General features: G+C 43.7%; 1 protein-coding gene across 2 annotated transcripts in view; it reads left to right on the top strand.

The window, feature by feature from the left end:
* The window catches only part of C2CD4B (C2 calcium dependent domain containing 4B), a 32,251-nt gene extending 16,776 nt beyond the window's left edge, over nucleotides 1-15,475 (top strand). The window contains exons 2-5 of one of the 2 annotated variants that reach the window (XM_032342742.1): nucleotides 8,189-8,609; nucleotides 11,666-11,762; nucleotides 13,446-13,609; nucleotides 14,326-15,475. In XM_032342742.1, coding sequence (XP_032198633.1) covers nucleotides 14,366-15,403 — 1,038 coding nt within the window. In that variant the 5' untranslated portion in view covers nucleotides 8,189-8,609; nucleotides 11,666-11,762; nucleotides 13,446-13,609; nucleotides 14,326-14,365 and the 3' untranslated portion in view covers nucleotides 15,404-15,475. Of the gene's footprint in view, nucleotides 1-8,188; nucleotides 8,610-11,665; nucleotides 11,763-13,445; nucleotides 13,610-13,838; nucleotides 14,134-14,325 lie in introns of those variants that run through there. The other variant, XM_032342741.1, reaches the window with a different exon arrangement.
* Nucleotides 15,476-21,188: the final 5,713 nt, after the last annotated feature.

The raw sequence follows: 21,188 nt of genomic DNA, 5'->3' as shown, positions 1-21,188 counted from the left end.
GGAAAGAAACAGATTTGAAGAATCCTCTAGTTCAGAAGCAGAGGTGGAAAGATGACGCACTTGTTGCGATGGTGTGGACAGTTGATTTCGTTCCCATGAGGATTTCTGTCTGTGGCCCAGCACTGAAGTTGTTCCATCTCCGTGAGTTCACTTTGCTGACAGTACTAAGAGCCATGAGAATCACGTCCCATCTCTGCCTACCACACAGTTTAACCTGGCTAATTCTTTGATTGCTAATTCTTTGATTTGATCCCAGATTGAATACCACTATGTTCTCTAGTGCTTCTTGTTTTCTCCAGAAAAAATGAACATTTTTTGGACTTCCCAAAAACACTTGTCACATACCTTCATGCCTTGATTTATTAGCTCCTAAACTGAGCTCTTTGAGAGCAGAAACTAAGACTCCCTTCTGGCATTACAGGACCTAGTGGCAGGTTATGAACTAAATTTTTGAAATCCATCTAATACCAGGGAAGATGATGAGATAAACAACATCTGTCTGTGGGAGGTTTTCACCCCAGTTCCCCCAGGACTATCCTTTACCTTATGCTCTGTTCCCCCAAATGCTGGTGACCATCTGCTCCTTTATTCTTTATTCTTGGTCAGGGCTTCTTGGACTTTCTGTGGAGACATCAGGAGTACCAAAGGTTTCCTAGCTCGTACCACTAAAGATCTGGAGATTTGGAAGAGCTTGAAATTTCTTGGAGCTTCATACTCCCTCTCAAAAAGCCATCTACATTTTATGTTTTGTATGTCCTACTGCATGTGAAAAACTTTCTCGTAAAATGTCTGGAAAATGTACATAACTTCCCAGTTCCAGAGAGGGTAGTTTGAGAAGCATGGTGCTAATTACAGCTCACTGAGAGCACGGCAGATAGTGCCCCAGAGGAGGAATTTCTGAAGCCTGGAAATGAGAGGGTGTGGGGAGGTGGGGTCCAGGTAGCAATCTGCCTAACAAGAAGCTGTTACCAACAGGAACTTTAGACATAATTTAAACCCAAGTTGTTAATTGCTGATAGAAAACAAAACAAAACAAAACACCTCCCAGCTTGCTGAGAAGACAAAATGGTCACTGAGATGTATTTAGTGTTCTCTGAAGCTCTGTATAAGTCACCTAATATTTTAAAAAGTGTGTGTGTGGGGTGTACTTAGATTTAGATTGATTTGCGTGAACTGTAAGCCAGTTTGTGCTTTTCCGTACAAACATTTCAGGGTGGAGCAAGCATTGACCACAGTTTAATTTTGGACACTGACCAGCATTAAAAACTAAGAAACAAATTAACCAAAGACAAAACTCTGTATGTCATTAAGAGTAAACCATTCCTTCTTAGAAGAGCTTTCCCAAGTCACTGATTTTCTTCTTTGGGAATGGGTCAGAATCCTGACAAATGCTCAGTTGAGCCAGCATGTAGGTGCAATGGTGCAGCTCCTGGGCATTCCCATAACAGGCCTGAGGGCTTCTCCCAGAGGAAGATGTTAATGGCTTTCTACAGCAGCGATGCAGTGTTTAACTTGCCCTGAGCTGATAGATTTCAATGATATAGATTGATATGTGCATAAGTAGTGTGGGGTGCATTTTGCAGAGCCCACAGTTAACCTAGTGTGCTCATCTGTTAACCAATTGTACTTTTCAGTGGTTGTCCTATGAAAGCACCAAGCAAAACTCTAAGTCTAGCAGGTATCCTGCATGGCAATTACTTTGTGATATGACTTTTACTTTGGCGAGGTATTTCAAACATCCTTTTACCTACCTAATCTTGTTCTTTCTTAAATCTCCCAGGCTCTGAAGTGGCCATTGTTAACATACAAACTTCATTTAAAGTCCCTTTTCTGATTTCTGCCTCTGGTGGTTAAGCAAATCACTATTTGGCTAATGTAGCCACAGGCCTACTTCTTACAAGGTTTATCTTAATGAAAAAAAAAAATAATTTCCTCTTATAATCCTTAGAGAAAAACTATTTTTTTCCCTATGACAAAGGTAACATATTGGGTTGATCCAGAAGATATATTTAAGTAAAAGGAGAAAGATTAGAATAATCTATAATCTTACTACTTGAATTTCATGGCCATTCTTCTAGACTCTTCCCATACGTTTATCTTTTCCCAGAAATGGGATCATCCAGTGCCCGCTGTTTTATTCTCTTACAGTCTTCTACAACTTCCATTTTCATGATCTCCCTGTGGACGGCCCTTGGTTTATTTAATCAATGTGCTGTTGCTCACAGGTTACCAGACCCAAGAAGCTGCCCCTAGAGGGGCCTGGCTATCCCCTGGATGCACCCTAACAGCCCCCACAGTGTGATGTTCACTTGTCTTCTCCTGGGCGGGGCATGAGTGCCCTTGTGATTAATGAGGGATTGGTGGCTTATGTCAAACAGGGGAATCTTTGGGATTAGATGTTTCTGCTAATGGAGCAGAGGATGCCAGCTGGTGCTGAGTGGCCAGACCCTGCTTGGAGCATCACCCCATGTCACTCTGGAGTGAGAGCACTGTCACACTGTGGAGTGCTGTCCTGACTACCGTCACCCCACTTCAGTTCTTCGACACTCATTCCCCTCGCTGCCCACAAGTCACAGATAAATTCCTCTCCAGAAACTGCCGTAACTAAAGGGATCCACCATGATTAAGCCCACGGCCCTTTCCCTGGGGGAGTTTTCACCCAATGACTGGTTGATGGGGAGGCTATAATTGCCTGTCCCCTGACCCCCAGTTTGGGACAACTCTTCAGGGCTCTTTTGGTTCCAGAGCTCTGCATGGTCCATGCTGAGACCTGTGTTAGGACCACACAGCAGCTCTACTTCCCCTACCCAACTCTCTTCACCCCCACAGATGTATCTCCCATGGAGACCTTCCAATAACTTTCCTCCATGTGTATTACTAGCTCAGTGTCTGCTTCCCTGGGAACCCAATCTGTGGCAGGCACTAAAAGTTTACATTTTTGGCCTGACAGAAAGTTTATGTGCTTAGTATGTCTTAAAGAGACAATACAAGTTAAATCATATGAGTTGTAATTGTAATACTTACAGGTTTCTCCACAATATTTATGTTGCTAAATAGCTAACATTTCCTTTCCAAGCTGAATCAGATCTGTCTCAGAGGTCTCACTTGAGGAAGTCAACAAGCTGTGTTCTATGTTTGTCATTTCCTATGACTCTTACCCCACCATTTGGGCGTCCTAGGTCTGAGACACAGTTGATGGGGAGGTGGGTGGGTCCTTGGCCCAGGCCTTAGCAGGCCGCTCCCAGGCAGGCCAGTATCCTCGTGGTGTCCTTCACCATGTGCTGGCTGTGGGCCCTCTGGGCTCCTCTTGGTACTGATATATGTACAGCCCCCTGTGTGGCCACACATGCCCTTCTCATTATGGAGGAGGAAAAATACTTTTACAATCTATTTCCTCTCTTGAAATTCAAGGCTTTACTCAGGAGTTTCCTTATTCATGATGAGGGGATTTTATCCCTTCAGCAGCCACTACTGGCCATCTGCCGATCTGGAGCAGCCTCAGGAAAGTGGCAGAGCCCTAGGCAGCCTGGCTAACTTTCATATTTCCCAGGAGAGGAAACAATTGTAAATCTCTCTGCTCAAGAAACAGAAGTGGAGGGGTGACCTCTGATTCCTGTGCAGGGAATGGGTGACTCAATTTTTTTGAAGATTCCTACCTTTTTTCCTGGTTTAGGTTCTGAAATTGCCCCCCTCCTTCCCTATATGACATTGGGCTGAGGGGCCATTGCTGACAGATGGCTCAGACAACGTACAAGTTAGCCACTATTACAGGTTCAGCTGTGGCCCTTCCAAAAAAACCTATGTTGAAGACCTAACCTCAGGTACCTCAGAAGGTGAATACATTTGGAAATAAGATGTTTGCAGATGTAATGAGTTCAGATGAGGTCCTACTAGAGTAGGGTGGGCTCTTTATCCAAAAGAATGGTGTTATAAGAGGAGGAGAGACTGGGAGACACAGACATAGGAGAGAACACCACAAGATGACAAGGCAGACAATGGAATGCCACAAGACTGGGAACTCCCAAGTACCACAATGAGGAAGAGTCAAGGAAGGGTTCTACCTTACATGGATCCATTGACATGATTTAGGAGCTGAGAGGTCCATTTCTAGCTTAGTGAGACCAAAAGAAAAGCTAACAGAGCAGCTGGGGAACTGTAAAGTTGTTCTCCGGATTTGGCTGGGGCCCGGGAGGCGCTTCCTTGTAGGACCTTATGTAGCTGCTTTGTAGAATTTTTGGATTCTGAGAATGAAGCCCTACAAAGGAATTTGAAGATTACCTGGTATCACTGAGTGTCATGTTTCACGTGGAGAAAATGAGATCTGGGGAGGTTAAGTGACCTACCCAGAGGCCAACTGGTAAACAGTAGAGACAGGTCTGGAGCCCCAAGCACTTTGAGATACAGGCCAGTTTGCTTGTCCCAGCTTTGGACTCCCTTCTAGGCCTGTCAAAACACTGTACAAAGTCCTGAAGAAACTCTAACACAGATCTGCCATGACTTCTCAAAGCTACTAAGGTCAGCAGCCTGGGCTTTGGGGGCAGGTCCATCAACTTGTTTGAGCCTCAAGTGATTTCTGAAGACAGTGTTAACATCACAGACCTTAGGCTTTTGTATCAGATAACAGCTTTTAGATTCTAGGTCTGTGGTTGGTGACCAAGTAACTTTAGGAGGAGTTATTTAAACGCTCTCAGTCAGGATTTATGTTTAAATGCTAGGACATTGGAAACTTGCAAGATTGGTGAAAGGTCAGATAAAAAATTATTTGCAAAGAGCTTGGGCCAGAGTTGTTACCTACCAAAATGAGTTGTTTTTCCTCCTTTAGTTTCTTTCTAAGATCTCATTTGTGCCTGAAAAATTTAACCTGATATAGGAAAAAAGAGTATAGTAACAAAATACCACTGTTGCCATTACCATTAATATCACTACCATAACATAGATAAGATTTACTGAGTACATGCCAGACACTATATCCTAATGGCTTTACATGGATTACTAATCAGCATAACCCTAGGATATAGTTAGAACTATTAACCCGCTTTTATAGGTGACAAAACTGAGGTTTACATAAATTAAGAAACTTGCCCAGGCTCACACAGCCAGATCATGATGGAGATGGACCCAGACAGTCTGTCACTAATGCGAAAGGAAAATCAAAATGAGCCACATTCAGTCCTGGGTGTCCACCAGGAAAATAGAGCGTTCCTATTACAAGGGAGGAAACCATAGGCTGTTTACATCTAATTCCTTACAGTTACCAAAGTGTGTCCATTCACAGCATTTGGGGAATTGTCCATAATCTTAAAGAACTTGGTAGATAGGTTGTGGCTTTAAAATAAAAGTCAGGAGGTGAAGTGTAGCCAAGATAGGATAAATAAGTCCTTTGAGATGATATTTGAAATATTCAGACAAAAATGCCTGTCGTACTCAGATCTATGACCAGACATTCAATGGTTTATAAGTTGACATGATCCAGGAATCCTTATAAGATCTCTATCTCATGATTGTCCAGACTATTTGAATACCCCCAAAGATGGGGAGCATATCACCTCCTAAAAAAGCCCTACTCACATTTAGGGAGCACTGGCTGGAAATTCTGCCAATTGCTGGCTTAACAGTCTAAATATGAGTAAGCAAAACTTTTAAAACATCAGAAGAAAATGGAAAAAAATATCTTTATGACCTAGGGGCAGGGAATTCTTTCTTAAGCAAAATCGTGAAAGAAAAAATTGATATATCTGATTACATTAAACTTTTAAAACTCCTATTTCTCAAAGGACATCATAAAAGTATGAAGAGCAAGTCACAGGGTGATGACATTTACAGCACTTAAATATGACCAAAAAAGAAGTGTCCGATGTGTGTATATATGTATAAGAGAAGGAAATAGCACTATAAAAACATACAAAGTGAAAGACTTCTTAAAAAGAATTTTATAGGGGTACCTGGGTGGCTCAGTCAGTTAAGCATCTGCCTTCAGCTCCGGTCATGATCTTGGGGTCCTGGGATCGAGCCCCACCTAGGGCTCCTTAATTAACGTGGAGTCTGCTTCTCCCTTTCCTTCTGTACTGCCCCCACTCGGCTTGTGCTCACTTTCTCTCCCAAATAAATAAATTATTTTAAAGAATTTTATAGAAGAAATCTGAATGGCTAATTAACATATGGAAAATTGCTCAACCTCAATTGTAAATGAGAGAAATACAAATTAAAACTATGATTTTTAACTTCATTGCCTTGGTTTGCTAGGGCTGCAATAACAAAACACCATGGACTAGCTGGCTCAAACAACAGAGAATTCTTATTTTTTAAGTTTTTATTTAAATTTCAATTAACATACACTGTAATATTAGTTTCAGGTGTACAATGTAGTGACAGCTTTATCTCTGCGTGGAGATAAAGAAGATTGGAGACTAGAGGTCTGGAGACTATAGAGATTAGAAGTCCAAAATCCGGAGTGCCTGGATGGCTCAGTGGGTTAAGCCTCTGCCTTGGGCTCAGGTCATGATCTTAGTGTTCTGGGATGAAACCCCACATTGGGCTTTCTGCTCGACAGGGCGCCTGCTTCCCCTCCCCCCCCGCCCCTGCCCCTTGCCTGCCCCTCTGCCTACTTGTGATCTCTCTCTCTCTGTGTCAAATAAATAAATAAATAAATCTTTTAAAAAAAAAATGTCCAAAATCCAGGTGTGGGTAGCATTGATTTTTTCTGAGGGCCTTTCTTCTGCATTTTCAGATGATGGTTTTCTCCCCATGCCTTTGCACAGTCCTCCTCCGTGCATGCCTGAGTCCTAATCTCCCTTTCTTTTAAGGACACCAGTCCTCTCAGATTAGGGCCCACCTTAATGACCTCACTGAATCATAACAATCTCTTTAAAGACCCTAACTCCAAATGTGGTCCCACTTGGAGGCACTGAGTGTAAGGACTTCACATATGAACTTAGTTAGGAAGGACACAGTTTAGCCCACAACACTCACCATATTAACAGTCTTTTAAAAGCTGATAATACAAATGTAGTTGAAGGAAGATATGGAACAGCAAGAAATGTTATCCACTGCTGATGAGAAAAGCGAGTTTGCATTAAAACTGAAGATGCAAATACCCTATTACCAGCTCTTCTATTTCTGGAAATGTACTCTAGAAAATCTGTGTACAGGTGGCTGAGAAGACATGTATACAAATGACCATACCGGCACTAGAAAACTGGAGACAATCGCAATGTTCATCGGCAAAAGAAATGAAGTACATTTTTACAGTGGAATTCTCTCTGACAGTGAAAACGAATGAACTAGACCTGTACACAGATATGTAAATGAGTCTTAAAAACAGAATGTTGAATAAAGAAAAACTGCAGAAGAATGTTTGTAGTCTTAACCATTTTTATAAAGTTCAAAACCAAAAAATAAACAGAATAATTTGTAGGGATATGAACATAGGGCATAAAACTAATATTTAGAGAAAGACAATAAGCCTCAAATTCAGGATAATATTTAACTCTGGGACAACAAAGAGACAAAAAGGTGATCGAGAAGAATTATAGGGGGTTTCAACTGTTTTGAAAACTTATTTCTTAAGCTGGTTGGTGGATAAACAAGTGTGTACTATATTATGTTTAGGGGCGTTTTTGCATTCATTAAAGGTTATATAATTTTTTAAAAAAATGCTTAAAAAGGAAAAATTGAGCGTGTGAACAGGGTCTAGATCTTGTGGACAGTAAAAGAAAAGTAAGTGTTCAACAGGGATGTTGCTCTTAGTCAACCCTGTTAGTGATGAGAAGAGAATGGAATACTTAAAAATTTGGTTACTACTTGTAGAGAAAAGAAATCAGTGATCAACTAGAATGAAACGGTTGGGGATCAAGACAGGAAGTTCGTTTTCTGATAGCTCATGAGAAAAGTATAAGTGGTTACCTGTTAACTGCCATGTTCATCAATTTAGTAAGTCGTATCAACTACTTGATTTAACATGAGTACAATAATAAATCACTTTCATAATGTAAATGCACCTACATGGTTGAATTTTTAAAAGACTATTTATTTGACCTAAGGAGATTCAAATAACACTAACAACAGTGTAGATAACTTGAATTAAGCAATAAGAGTTCTTTTAAGACAAGCATCATAGGAATTAATGTACTAACTTCCTTAGAGTAGAAATGAAAAGTTAATGCTAGTTTCTTACCTGGTTCCTTTTTAGGCAAAAATATGAACAATTAAGGTAAATTCTCAAAAAGGGGAGGAGGATATATATAAAAAGGGATTCTTAACCTCAAATGAACTTCAGCATCTGTTTGAAAAGATGAGATACAAATGCACTTGGAGGAACACCCAGTTAAGTAGCAGCGCGAGACTGTGCCTGATTTCAGCAGCCATCTGACACCTGTGTGACAGTCCTGTGCTGGGCCTGCGGAATGGGGGTGAAAGTCTCGGTCAAAGAGACCTGCGGGAGAAACAGACAGGCAAGCAAACGTCTTGAATACCATAGGAGAAGCACTCTCATAGCGGACTGCACGGCCCAACCCTGGGAGGTCAGGGAAGGCTTTTAGGAGAAGGCGAAGGAATGAAGAGGACTGTTGAAGGCAGATGGCCGCTGGGAACAGCATGAACAAAGACCTGAGGTGAGTGAATATGCGCTTTCAGGGAACAGCGAGTACAGGGACTGCAGTCCTAGGCATGGTGGGAATAGCTGGAGATTGTGGCTGGGAGCGGCCAGATCATGAAGACTCTTGTACTCCAAGCAGAGCACTTTGGGCTTTATCCTAGAGGCAGTGAGGCAACACAGAAGGCTCGAAGTCCCCGGGAGTGACATGATCAGGTTTGCTTCTTAGCTCCAGGGAGGAGTGGGAGGGCAGGCTGATTGCAGGTGGGGGACCGTGACAGCCCGGAGAAGCATGCACAAAGAGATTAAACTGAATCCCTGGGGATCAATCAGAGGGAGACTGCCGAAGAAACTCTGGGAACAGCAGCATTTCAACGTGGGCAAAAGCAGAGGAAAGTAGCCAGAAGGAGATAACATGCAAATGTGCTTAAAAGTCTGAGTTACTTCTCACTTCCTCATGACAATTTGTGTCCAAGCTGCTTTTGCTTTCCAGTGTATTTTTTAAATCCCCTGGGTCACAAGCAATGGTAAACATTGTTTTGGGAGAAGAACATAAGCTATGGAGTCAAGACCAGGTTTGTATCTTGAAGGAAACACTGAGTCTCAATGTCCTCCTGCTCTATAAAATGAGCATTAGACTGACATGATTGTTATGAAGAATAAACAAGGACGATATTTGTAAAACTGACTAGAAGTACTGCATACATTGAGTACCTAATGTGTACATAAAGGAGACTAATCTCTGACAGGAAAGGAGAAAGCCCAGTGAGCTAAAGATTCTTAAAAGATAACCATAAATTAGTCTAGACAGTTATCTGGAGGGAGAAGCAAACAAATGGAAGAATCTAGACACTCCTCCTCTGGAAAAAGAAAAAAAGGAAATTGATAACCTTGATTTTTATTTGTTAGCTTGATAAACATTCAGTTGGGATAATATTAAATATTCAGCAGTTGTTTCTTGGTGGACCAAGAATTAGTTTTAAGTTGTTCCATGTATTTTTCATTAACCATCTTTAAAAGCATTCAAATGTAAACATGGACTTAATATGTTTTAGCAAACTAAGCAATTTTGAAAGTTTTACATGGGAAACTTAATCCAAGGACATTATTTCAGTAATAATAACCAAAATTCCCGGAGCCCTTTTATGTCCTTTGTGCTTTCTATGTCCTATCTCTAATCCTCACAAGATGGAGGTAAGATAAGATTAATAAATAAGATTGGACTCAGAGGATTTTACTAACTTGGCTAAGGTCACTCGTATGGAAAATGTCAGAGTGGGATCGTGAACCCAAGTTTCAGAGACTCCAAAATTCACTGCTATGCCTTCCCTTCGCTCTGAAGGAAAATCAGAGAAAAGAGGCCCATGACCAAAACTTGTCAGTCCTAGAGGGCTTTCAGGAGGTCGTAATGTTTGAACAGAGTTCCAGAAAAGTGGATAGGAATCTTGAAGGGGGGCTGGTTTGATATAAAAGGAACAGGAAACAGGGAAGCTTGCAGGAAACAGCAAGTAGAGGATTGAGGCACTTTATGATTTACAAAGTATGTTCACAAGCAAGTTCCCACTCCGTCTTCAGAAAACAATGGTCATCTTTCCCATCTAATAGATAAAAACAAGTCATATTGGAGGTGCAATGACTTGTTTGAGGACAATGAAAAAGTGAATTGCAGCACTAGAGTTCAAAGTCAGCTCTGGTGATGCCAGATTTTTGGCTCATGTTCTAGTACTGTGGCAGCTACAAAGAAAAGAAAAACTTCACTACATCGCTTCCATTATAACTTCATTTCCGATTTTATCATATCGTCCTTACCCTTCTTTCTTTCTGGGTCAGTTACTTCATCCTCTTCTTTTTCTTTTATTTTATCATCATGTTGCACCTGTATTTGTAAGCTTGCTCTAACTTTCAATGAACCAGGGCATAAATTGATAAAAACTCCAATGCCCACAAAAAAAGAAATAGTGTCTATGTTGTATATTCCCATCTAGTTCTGGCCTTTAGGAGACCGCATCTTTATCCAATTGTGATGTTAAGGGATATATAGCCTTACATATTGTTAACTTCATGGACTGTTCCAACAGAAACCCGCTTCCGTGTTGCTACAGTCTTTTTGATGATGATTTTCCATGACTGTATTTTTTTTCTGTAAAGGAGACATGGCCATTCCCATGTTCTTCTGGTTTTCCAAGGTTCTTCTGGTTTTCCAAGGCTGGTGGACTGTGAGGGTCCTGTGGGATTTTCACAACCCTAAGCCTTCCCATTGCAGCCTCTTTCACTGCCTTCATATCTTGTCCATCCCATTTTAGGGTTATGGGTATTGGTACATGTTAGTTTGGGACCTAATTCATGGTTCCTTACTCAATCCATTGCATTTCTTTTCCATTTTTATCGTCAGGCTCTAATTTGTAAGTTCCCTGGGTCTTTGTTACATAAATCCCCTTAAACCCTGTTTTGGAAAAAGGTATGATATAAATAAAGAGAGTGTTCACACTTCCGGGGAGGATAAGGATTCTGTTTACAAAACAGCACTATTGTGCAAAACCAGTGATTTCCTGCTTATGACAATTGCCTGTGGTAAGCTATTAGGTGCTGGTATAAACAATAGGTGTGTAGTTTCAACCCAAGGCTTTGGAACAAAGGTCTCCTTTTTCTTTTATCTAACCACCCAGAGAGGACATGGGTTCAGAAAAAATAGCTTTGAAGGAGACACTCTAGGGAAATGGTTATAAGCATTCAGCATAATGAGCCAGAAGGATCTGGATTTGACTCCCAACCTTGCTTTGCATGGCTATGAGCCTCTAGACAAGTTGTTTCTCTTCTATGAGCCACAGTTTCTTCATCCTTACCTACTTTAGTGGGTTGTTTAGGGATTAAATAAAACCCAGTATATGGTGAGCGTTCAGTAAACGTTAATATTATTCTTGGGATAGATTATTTGAAATAACAATGTCAAAGCTTTAAATGCAAGACGGTGGTGGACCTTATGTGGTCATAAGGCACAAAACAATGAAACAATCGGAGTGATCAGAGTTTCCACTGAAACACAACAAAAAGGCATTGTTTTTCACTTTTTCCCAGTGTGATTTCAGAATCAGGAAGAAAATCAGGCCTCTAACTGTGGACACAGCCTGCAGCTATGGGCTTAAATGAATGAATGACTGGAGTGTATTCTGGGGTAAGTAATTTAATTTCCCTGTATCTCACTGTCTTTTCTGTAGAATATTGATTCATGGAAAACTAATGGTTTTAGAAAACCCTCTAGATAAGGACTGGGTTTCCAGCCCTGCTTATGTTGTCCTATGAACATGAAAGCGCTGTCAGCATAATGACTCAAATCCCACGTCCTGCTTTTGGTGGCATTTACCCACTGACAAAATGTTTGTGTGTTCCTGCCACAAAGGCCCTCGGGAGAGCCATTTTCATTGAGGTCTAATTTGAAGTGAGCCAGCACATTGGCAGGACCGAATGCTGGTGTTTTCTGCTTTTGAGAAGACCATTTGCCTGCAAATCTGCAGAGGGTCTGAAGAATCAGAGGGACTGATGCACTCAGAGACCCCCGGGACACCTCTGCCTGCAAGTTTGGATTTGGCAGGATGGTTACTGTTCCCTGGTTGCGTGATTCATGCTTGTCCCATCAAAAAAGCATATACCAAAGGAGAACAGTGATCAGTTAAGAAAATATTATTACTGACATGGGGAAACATTCACTCTCCTTACTTCTAAGGATTTGGAGATAATGGTTACTTATTCCAAAGCAAGGATAGTGGAAAATGCTTAACAGTAGACTGAGTAGCTAAGAATTAATGTTCTGGGTGTAAAGTGTAATACAAGCCACACACACACAAAGTCTGACACACAACAGACTTAGCCAATTATATTGAACTGAAAAAGAGAAGGAAGGAAGAAATTAGTAAAAAGTTGGGACTTGGGAAACAGCATATTATTCATAGTTTGAAGGACCCTAGACAAATCTCTTAACCTAAGCCTCAGTTTCTCATCTGGTAAACAGGAGCAAGGTCCGTCTCACCGGTTTACTATGAGAAATTGAATAATGTCATTAGAGGGGTAGGTGGTTAAAAGCACCTGACAGTCATAAGACCTGGATTGTAGATCAGGCTCAATTCCACACAATGTAATTCACTCAAATATTTACTGAGCACTTATTATTTGCCTGGCATTGTATTCCAGGTGCTGGAATTGGATAAAAGATTAATAAGACAGGCAGATTTGTCCCTTGTATAGGGCAACTAGGAGGGAGGCAAACCCAGATTCTGAATCCTAGCACTCTTATTTTATAATACCTACATTCAAAAGAGGTCCCCAAACACCCTGAATGAGTCGTTCCAGTCTTTGCCCTCAAGAAATTCCTAGTCTATTGGGGGAGACAACCTGTAAACCAAAATTCCAAAGCAGCATGCTAAATGCAGCAATGCTGGTACATAAAAGATATGTGGAAGGAATAAGGAGGGACTGATGAACTGTAGAGAGGGAGTTGGGTAAAGGTTCCTGAAGGGGATGCTTGTCTGGCTGAATTATGGAAAATAAACGAGTTCCTACAGAGAGAAAAAGCAGAGGAAGGGCATTTCAGATAGCAGGAAGCATCACATGCAAAGCCAAGTAAACAGGAAGTTGCTAGTTCCAGGTTCTGCCATTAACTGGCTTTATTTAACCTTTATGGAATTTCCTCAAGTCCCTCTGGGCTTCCAGTTTTCTCATATTAGAAAATGAAGGTGTGGGGGGACGAGGTGGGGCGTGGAAAGAGGCAACGTAGATTTTCCGTAAAGGGCTTTCTAACTGGTCACTCCCCACTGAAGCAGAAAAGGGATGGCTTTGGGAATATCAAGTGTTATTCTTCTAGAGTGTGAGCCAGAGGCCCCATCTCTTGTGACAACAGATGACAGGCTGCCAACATTCAGAAATGTTTGCAAAATCCACCCAGTTCATCAGTATTTACGGCATTGACTGAGCAGGCTATTAAGGAGGCCACCATCCAGCAGAGGGAACCCTGTAATAAGTACACGGGTACGTGGAAACTCCATCTACACGTGGCGGGTGCGTGGAGGGAGTAAAATAGAAGAACCTCGGGCGTGTCCGTCACGCGCAGGCTGACAGACTTTAGCTCCTAGCAAAAAACTTCCTGGTTCCTCATCCTGTTTCACTTTCTCCAAGAGGCCGCCAGCCAGCATGTTCCGCCGCCAAGTTCTCCCTGGGCAGTGCAAACGGGCATGCTCTTTTCACCTGCATTCTCTGTGCACGCCGAGAGGATGCAGGTCCCAGGACTGGCCACACGGTCACGCCCAAGCATCCGCTGCCGGGCCCCGGGCAGCGGCAAGCAGGGCGAGCGGGGCTGGCTTGGAAGGCGGGTTGTCCAGGGCCTCCAGGGGTTGGGCTCCCGGCCGGCTGGGCGGGACTCAGGCTGCCAGTATAAGGCAGGGGCGCCACTGTCCCAGCCAGAGTGCTGAAGCTGGCGCCCCAGCCAGGACCGGGAGGCAGCCAGCCCTGAACTTGCAACTCATGACCCTGAGTGACTGGAGAAGGAAGGAAAGGTCTGATATCGATTTGTTCGTTTATTTAGTACCGATGAGTGGAAGGCGGGCAGGCCTGTGGTGCGGGAGAGCTGGGCTTGGATTAGCCAGGGATCGTAGGCGGTTGGTACACTCGGAGCGCCCCGGGGAGCGGTCCAGCCACTTCCCGAGGGGCGCCAGGCGTCCACGCTCACCAACTTCTCTCCTCCGCAGGAGCACTTCTTGCCACCACTCCCAGCCTCAGCCTCTAAGGATGCGGATCCTTGGGAAACTGCGCGCCTCCGCTCCGGAGCCTGCTTTTTCCAACGTGCTCACCCCGGCCCGCATCCCCGAGTTCTGCATCCCGCCCCGGCTGCCCGCGCCCTGCTCACCGGAGTCTCTGCCTCCGGCCGCGGCTCTGCCCCGGCGCTGCGCCGCTGAGCCAGACCTGTGGCCCGGAGGAGCCTACGGTGCCGCGGGACATACGGACTGGGACCCGCGCTCGCAGGCCGCGCTCTCGCTGCCGCATCTGCCGCGCGCGCGCACCGCCTACGGCTTCTGCGCGCTGCTCGAGAGCCCGCACACCCGCCGCAAGGAGTCACTCTTCCTCGGGGGCGCCTGCGCCGCCCCGCTCCTGCTCCCGGGCTCAGCCCCGGTTCCCGACCCCGCGATCCCCGCCGGCCCCCGGCAGACCCCGGACGTGCCCGCGCCGCCGCCCCGCGCCCACCGCCTCCTGCGCGCCCCCGAAGGACTGCTGAGCCGCGCGCTGCGGGCCCGGAGGAGTCGTGGCCTGGCGCGCGCCCGCTCCGTGTCCAGCGGGGACGACGACGACGAGCGCGGCGCCGGCTCCCAGCCCCCGGCCCGGGCCCCCTCCGCGTCCCCGCCGCCGCCTCCACCGCCTGGCCCCGACCCGCGGCCCGAGCGCCTGGAGGCCGAGGGCACAGTGGCCCTGGGCCGCGACTGGGGCGCCCTGCGCCTGGCCGCCGAGTACAGCCGGGCCAGCGGGCGGCTCCGCGTGCGGCTGCTCGGTGCCGAGGGCCTGCCCGCAGGGACCGCCGAGCCCCGCGCCGTGGGCTGCCGCGTCAGCTTCGTCCTGCGCTCTCCAGGCAAGACGCGCCCGCAGCGCAGCGCCGTGGTGCGGACGAGCCGCAAGGCCGCCTTCGACCAGGACGTGTGCCTGGACGGGCTGTCGGAGGAGCAGGTGCGCCGCCTGGCCGTGCGCGTCCAGGCGGAGAAGCGGGGCAGCGGCCGCGAGCGGGGCCGCCGGCTGGGCCAGGGCGAGCTGCTGCTGGGCTCCCTGCTGCTCCCCTGAGGGTGCCCGGGCCTCGGGCCCTCCCCTTGGGGCGCTTTCCGCGCGCTGGGACCTTGGACCCGGACAGCCCCTTCGGACAAAATAAATGCTATTTATTCATTTTTCTATTTATGATCTTGTTTTATTGACAGTTTAGTTTTTAGATGTCTGTTTTTGCCATTGGTGGTAGTGATGGAAAAAATGAAGTTCTCTATTCACGACATCCAATCCTTTTTTCCAGACCATTTTTACGTTCAAAGGGAAAGAGGCTGGAAGGGAGAAAAAGTAACTACACCCAATCTGCCTTGATTACCCTCCCTGCTTTATGATAACGCTAAAGGTTTGTTATTTTTTAAGTTATTATTTCAGAACGCTGCCCAATGCTAAGATTCACATATACGGACGGCTTTACATATTTTGGTGTGGCATAGGTTCATATCCTCACTGATGCCCATACATCAGAGTCGGACATTCTGCAATAAGCATATCTTGGTGGGAAAAGAATTTCTTTCCCATTAAGCAAAAAGGACTCTTCTGAAAGTGAAGTTTTTTAAAAATGCTAAAGAAAAGTAGAAGGGCGAGGAGGATCTTTCCCAAGATGGTCATGTAGGGAATTGATAATCCTGGCATCCCCCTCTTCCTTCTCCAGAAGGAGCCCTGGGAAACCTTGCTGTTTCAGAAGACACATCTTTTCTGCCTCTGTAAGCATACTGATATTTTTGTGGCATTATTTCCACCTAGCTATGTATTTAAGTTACACAGTAATCAATGCCTCTGCAATAGGATTTTCTCTGCACTTAATTGAAAAGTAAACTGTCAACTTTTTGAACCCTGGATTTTAAGAGAGGGTTTCTTAATCCAATTTATTTTCATTTGTTGACTCAACAAATAGACCTGAGTCCACTGGAAACTGATTGTATCCAAGAGGGTTTGCCCTTGACCATAGGCATCTGTGGTGTGGGGGAAAGCAGAATGAGGAGGTGGGGCGAGACCTAGCTTCCAATCTTTTTTCTGCCCCTTGTCTGAACTAGGGCAGATCAGTTCGTGTCCCTGAACCTCATTTCCTACATCAGTGAAATGGGGGTGTTAATACCTACTTCACAGGGTTTTGTAGAAATATGCTTTGATATCCAAATCACTCTTAAATACACATGAAATATGATACCTTCAAAGGTATCATACTTTACCTTCAAAGGCTTGAACTGTACTGGGGAATAGGTAGGTGTTCCATAATGTTCCAGAAAATAAACTCCTTCACTTCTTTCTTTCCAATTGTTTCTCCCTGGTCCTAGAGTGGAGGCTAGCAGAATGGATGAATGAATAGCTGAGACAGGATTTAGGGGAGCTAGGAGTGTGAATACAGAAGCCTTCAGATTTCCTGTGGTAAATATCCCCATAAGCAAGAGTTTGAACAGTCTACATCAGAAAGCCCATTAGCACTGCTACTGAAATGAGGTTCGAGATACAAATTTGGTCAGAGTAAGTCAATAAAAATCATACATTTCAAAGTGGAAAAACTATCCCTTAGAAATCATCTAATCAAATTACTTCTGGTATTGAGAAAATACCACAGAGGTAACTTGCCTGAAGTCAAATAGCTAGAGATTGGCTAAGCTCAGATAAGAACCAACTTGTGCTGACTTTTCCAGAGGACAGACATCCCCTTTGTTCCCTCATGTAAGGATGATTTGTTGAGCCCTTTCTCTCTGACAGGCACAATACCAAGCCCAGGGACACAGCTATGAAAAAGACAGACAAGATTCCTGTTCTCACAGGACATAGTTTTAGTGGGAGTAGCCAAACAATAGCCAAGTTTGGTTTTTACAGATTGTGGGGGCTATCACGAAGACCGTTAACTAAGGAGGGCAAGAGAGAAGAGGCAGGTGGAATGCTTTCAGAGATAGAGTGGACAGCGAAGGTCTCCTAAGATTTGAGGAAGGATTCATACATAAGAGAAATTTAATCTATTCAAATAACTACATCCTGTGTCCAAATGACCCCTTAATACATCCAGACAGAATTCTTTTTTTTTTTTTTTAAAGATTTTATTTATTTGACAGGCAGAGATCACAAGTAGGCAGAGAGAGGAAGGGAAGCAGGCACCCTGCTGAGCAGAGAGCCTGATGCAGGACTCGATCCCAGGACCCTGGGATCCTGACCTGAGCCAAAGGCAGAGGATTAACCCACTGAGCCACCCACACGCCCCTCCAGACAGAATTCTTGATTTTCCCCTCCCAAATCTCTTCACCCCCTAGTCTTCCTTATTTCAACAAATAGCAACATCATTCTTCATCAATGTTGCTATTGCTTTTTTATTCTTCATAGCACTTATCACTACCCGATATTATATTATACCCTTATTTTTTGGTGTTTGTTTCTTTCTTTCTTTTCCACCAGAAGTATGCTTTATAAAGCAGGAGCTTTAACTCATTGCTTTATTTCCAGCGCCTAGAGCAGAGTCTGGCATCTGGTAGACTCTCAATGAAATTGATTGAGTGTTGAACAAACATAGAAAGAGCTAGAATAGAGAAGCATAGAGGATCTAGGACCAAGCCTTGAATCAAAGCAACATTTAGAAATTCAATACAGGAGGAGCATCAGTGTAGGAGAGAGAGAAGCAGTAGCCAGCGAGACAGGGGAAAGATCAGGGGAGTATGGAGTCATGGAAGCCAAAGAAGAAGGACATGCCCACCCCATTGAAATCCTACAGTTGTCATAACAGGTGCTTTTACCATAAAGAGTAGTCCTAACAGGAGCAGGACCAGAAGGGGTTCAAGTGTGATTGGGAGGTGAGCAAGTATACCCGAGGTTTTAGAAAAGGGGGAAGAGGAAAGGGGCCTATAGCTGGAAGAAAGGCGGAGATGTCCAGAATCAAAGATTTATTTTGTTTTAATACAAAAGAGTCCAACACATGTTTGGAAAAGGGAGAGGTTGATAGTGAAGTGAAAGAAAACCAGGAATAACTATAGGAGGAGAGTCTTTGGAAAAGTAAGAGAGGACCCAGAACGTATGTGGGTCGAAGAACTCGTGTTCCTGAACCATATCTTATTCCAAATTTCATCCACAGCATCACTCTATCCCCAGGCAGGTCACAATTGCAGTCTTAGCTTGTTGGCCGGAACAGCAGGACTGTGCCATGATTTCTTGTTAGACCCCAGGCGGGAGAAAAGGCCTTGCTTCTATAGGCACCCCTATACGACTAAAGAACTTCCCCAGAAAGCCCCAGAAAACTCCTCTCTATATTTTAGTAGCCTAAGTTGGTTGCAATCCCAGTTATGAATAATTCCCTGAAAGGGGAAGAATGGTTAGACTTAGGGAAGTTGGGCCCCTCTTTATAGCGAGTGGAGTGTGAGGTCAGCGTCGTCTGAAGGAGGTGCTTCTTCCTGTTAAAAGTAAAAAAGTGGAATCGCCACCTGGGTGGCACAGTCAGTTAAGCATCTGACTCTTGGTTTCCACTCAGGTCCTGATCTCGGTGTCATGGGACTGAGCCCTACTCGGCCCCATGCTCAAGGCAGAGTCTGCTTACGTTTCTTTCTCCCTTTCCCTCTGCCCCTTCCCTCACCTCAATTACATAAATAAATCATTAAAAAAAAAAAAAAGTAAGAAAGGGTGCAGTACTAGAAAGAATAGAAAGTCTGAGGCCAGAAAGACCTGGCTTCAAATCTAGGCTCTGCTACTGGGTAGTTTTGTGAACTTGGGGCCAATGCCTAGCCTTCTTTATGTCTCAGTTTTGTCCTTTCTAAAATATTCGGTGTGAAGATGGCAAGGGTTAAAACAGATAATTGCGTTTAGTTACAGCAATAGGAGTATGCACTTTTTTTTTTTTAAGTACAATTTGAATATCCCCTCTTTTGTTCAAGCAAATGAGTATGATTTTGCTGAATGGCTTTAGCGCACATCTGTGGTTCCAGTCTTAAGTCTGTACAAAGGGCAGTGTACTGGGAACATATCTGGGTGACTGCACTAAGTGATACAAACACAAAGAATTACAGCCTTCCATTCCACTGGTTGTATATTTCAGACTCCATCTGCCTTGTTCCAGAAAGAGGAACAACAGCTCAGCTGATACATGCTAAAATCCAAACATTACTACCAGGAGTTTTTCATCCTTCATGAATAACAAAGCCTTGATGAGATATCCTTATGTGACCAGACACCGGTATTTATCCTAATAGGGAAAATCCATATTTTATTTTCTTTGGCAAAAAGAACAGGATTTATTTTCCAGGTTGGCCACAGTTCCTGATTTAAAAAAGAACCGATGTCTCCTGCCTTTGTCTGTTGCCAGGAGATGGTGCCTGATTTGTCTAAAATGTCCATGCAGTTCTCTGGAGTTTCATCTCTTTCTCCTTCTGGTCCCCTAAGCCAGAGCCATCATATCTTCCTCCTTTACTCAGTCTGCTCTGTACTGCTCTCTTCACCATTATCAATTTTATTTATTTATTTATTTTTAAGATTTTATTTATTTGAGAGAGAGAGAGAGAGCATAAGAAGGGGGAGGGTCAGAGGGAGAAACAGACTCCCCGCCAAGCAGGGAGCCTGATGCCGGATGGATCCCAGGACTCCAGGTCCATGACCTGAGCCACAGGCAGTCACTCAACCAACTGAGCCACCCAGGTGCCCAATTTTTTTTTTTTTATTTTTAAATAATGTGTGAGTTATAGAACAGTTGCCAAAACAGTACAAAGAATTCCCATATACCTTTTAACCAGATTCCCTTTATTTTGTTATCATTCTACCATCTATCTATCATCTAACTGTCTTTTCCTGAAATATTTGGGAATAAGTTGCAGACATGTGCTCTTTTATCCCCCAAATAGTCGTGTATTTCCTGAAGATAAAGCTATTTTCTTCCATTGTTCCCTTATAAAAATCAGGGAATTAATATTGATTCAGTACTACCAGATAATCTACAGAACCTATTCAGATGTTTCTAATTGGCCAATAATATTTGGGGGTATCTTTAAGAAGAAGAAAATCCTGGATCACAAGTTGCCTTCAATTGGCACGTCTCTTTAATCTTCTTTAATCTCAGGCTTTCATGATCTTGACATTTTCTATAAGGTCATAAGTTTTTCTATAAGGTCATAAGGTTCATAAGTTTTTGTTTGATACTCTGATTAGATGTAGACTATGTGTTTCTGGCAGAAATGCCCACATTAGATGCACACTCTATCAATTTGCCTCATTACTAGTGACATTAACTTTAATTACTTGGTTAGAGTGGTGGTGTTCACCAGATTTCTTTACTGTAAAGATTATTATTTTCCTCTTTATACTTAATAAATCTCTTGTGAGAGATACTTTAAGACCATGTAAATATCCTATCTCTTACCATCCTTTTACTTCCCAGATTTAAGCATTCATTGATGATTCTTGCCTGAAACATTTATTACTACAGAGATTGCCAAATGGTAATTTGAGTTACGTCTTTTTAAAAAATATTTGTTAGTTGAAATTTTAACTTCACTTTTCCCTTTATTTATTTATTTATTTGCCTGTTTATATCTATATGGACTCATGGGTTTTAAATTTTATTCTATGAGTTATAACCCATTGCAATGATTCATTCTGGTCCCAGGTTTGACCTGTGGGAACCCCTTTAAAGCTAACTCTTGTGTGCTTGTTATATCTTCAGTGAACACCTCCTTGTTTTCTGTATCTAAAATTTGTTTCAGGTTCATCTTGCACTTCTTATACCCCAGTCCCGGAATCAACCATTTCTCAAGGCGTCTTGATTTCTTGCATTGATTGATAGTACTTAGAAACCATGAACTCCTGGGTGTCATTGCTTCTAAGCTCTAGA

The sequence above is a fragment of the Mustela erminea genome, chromosome 5 (genome assembly GCF_009829155.1).
Source record: "Mustela erminea isolate mMusErm1 chromosome 5, mMusErm1.Pri, whole genome shotgun sequence".
NCBI lineage: Eukaryota > Metazoa > Chordata > Mammalia > Carnivora > Mustelidae > Mustela > Mustela erminea.
This window is presented reverse-complemented; position numbering and strand designations above follow the sequence as displayed.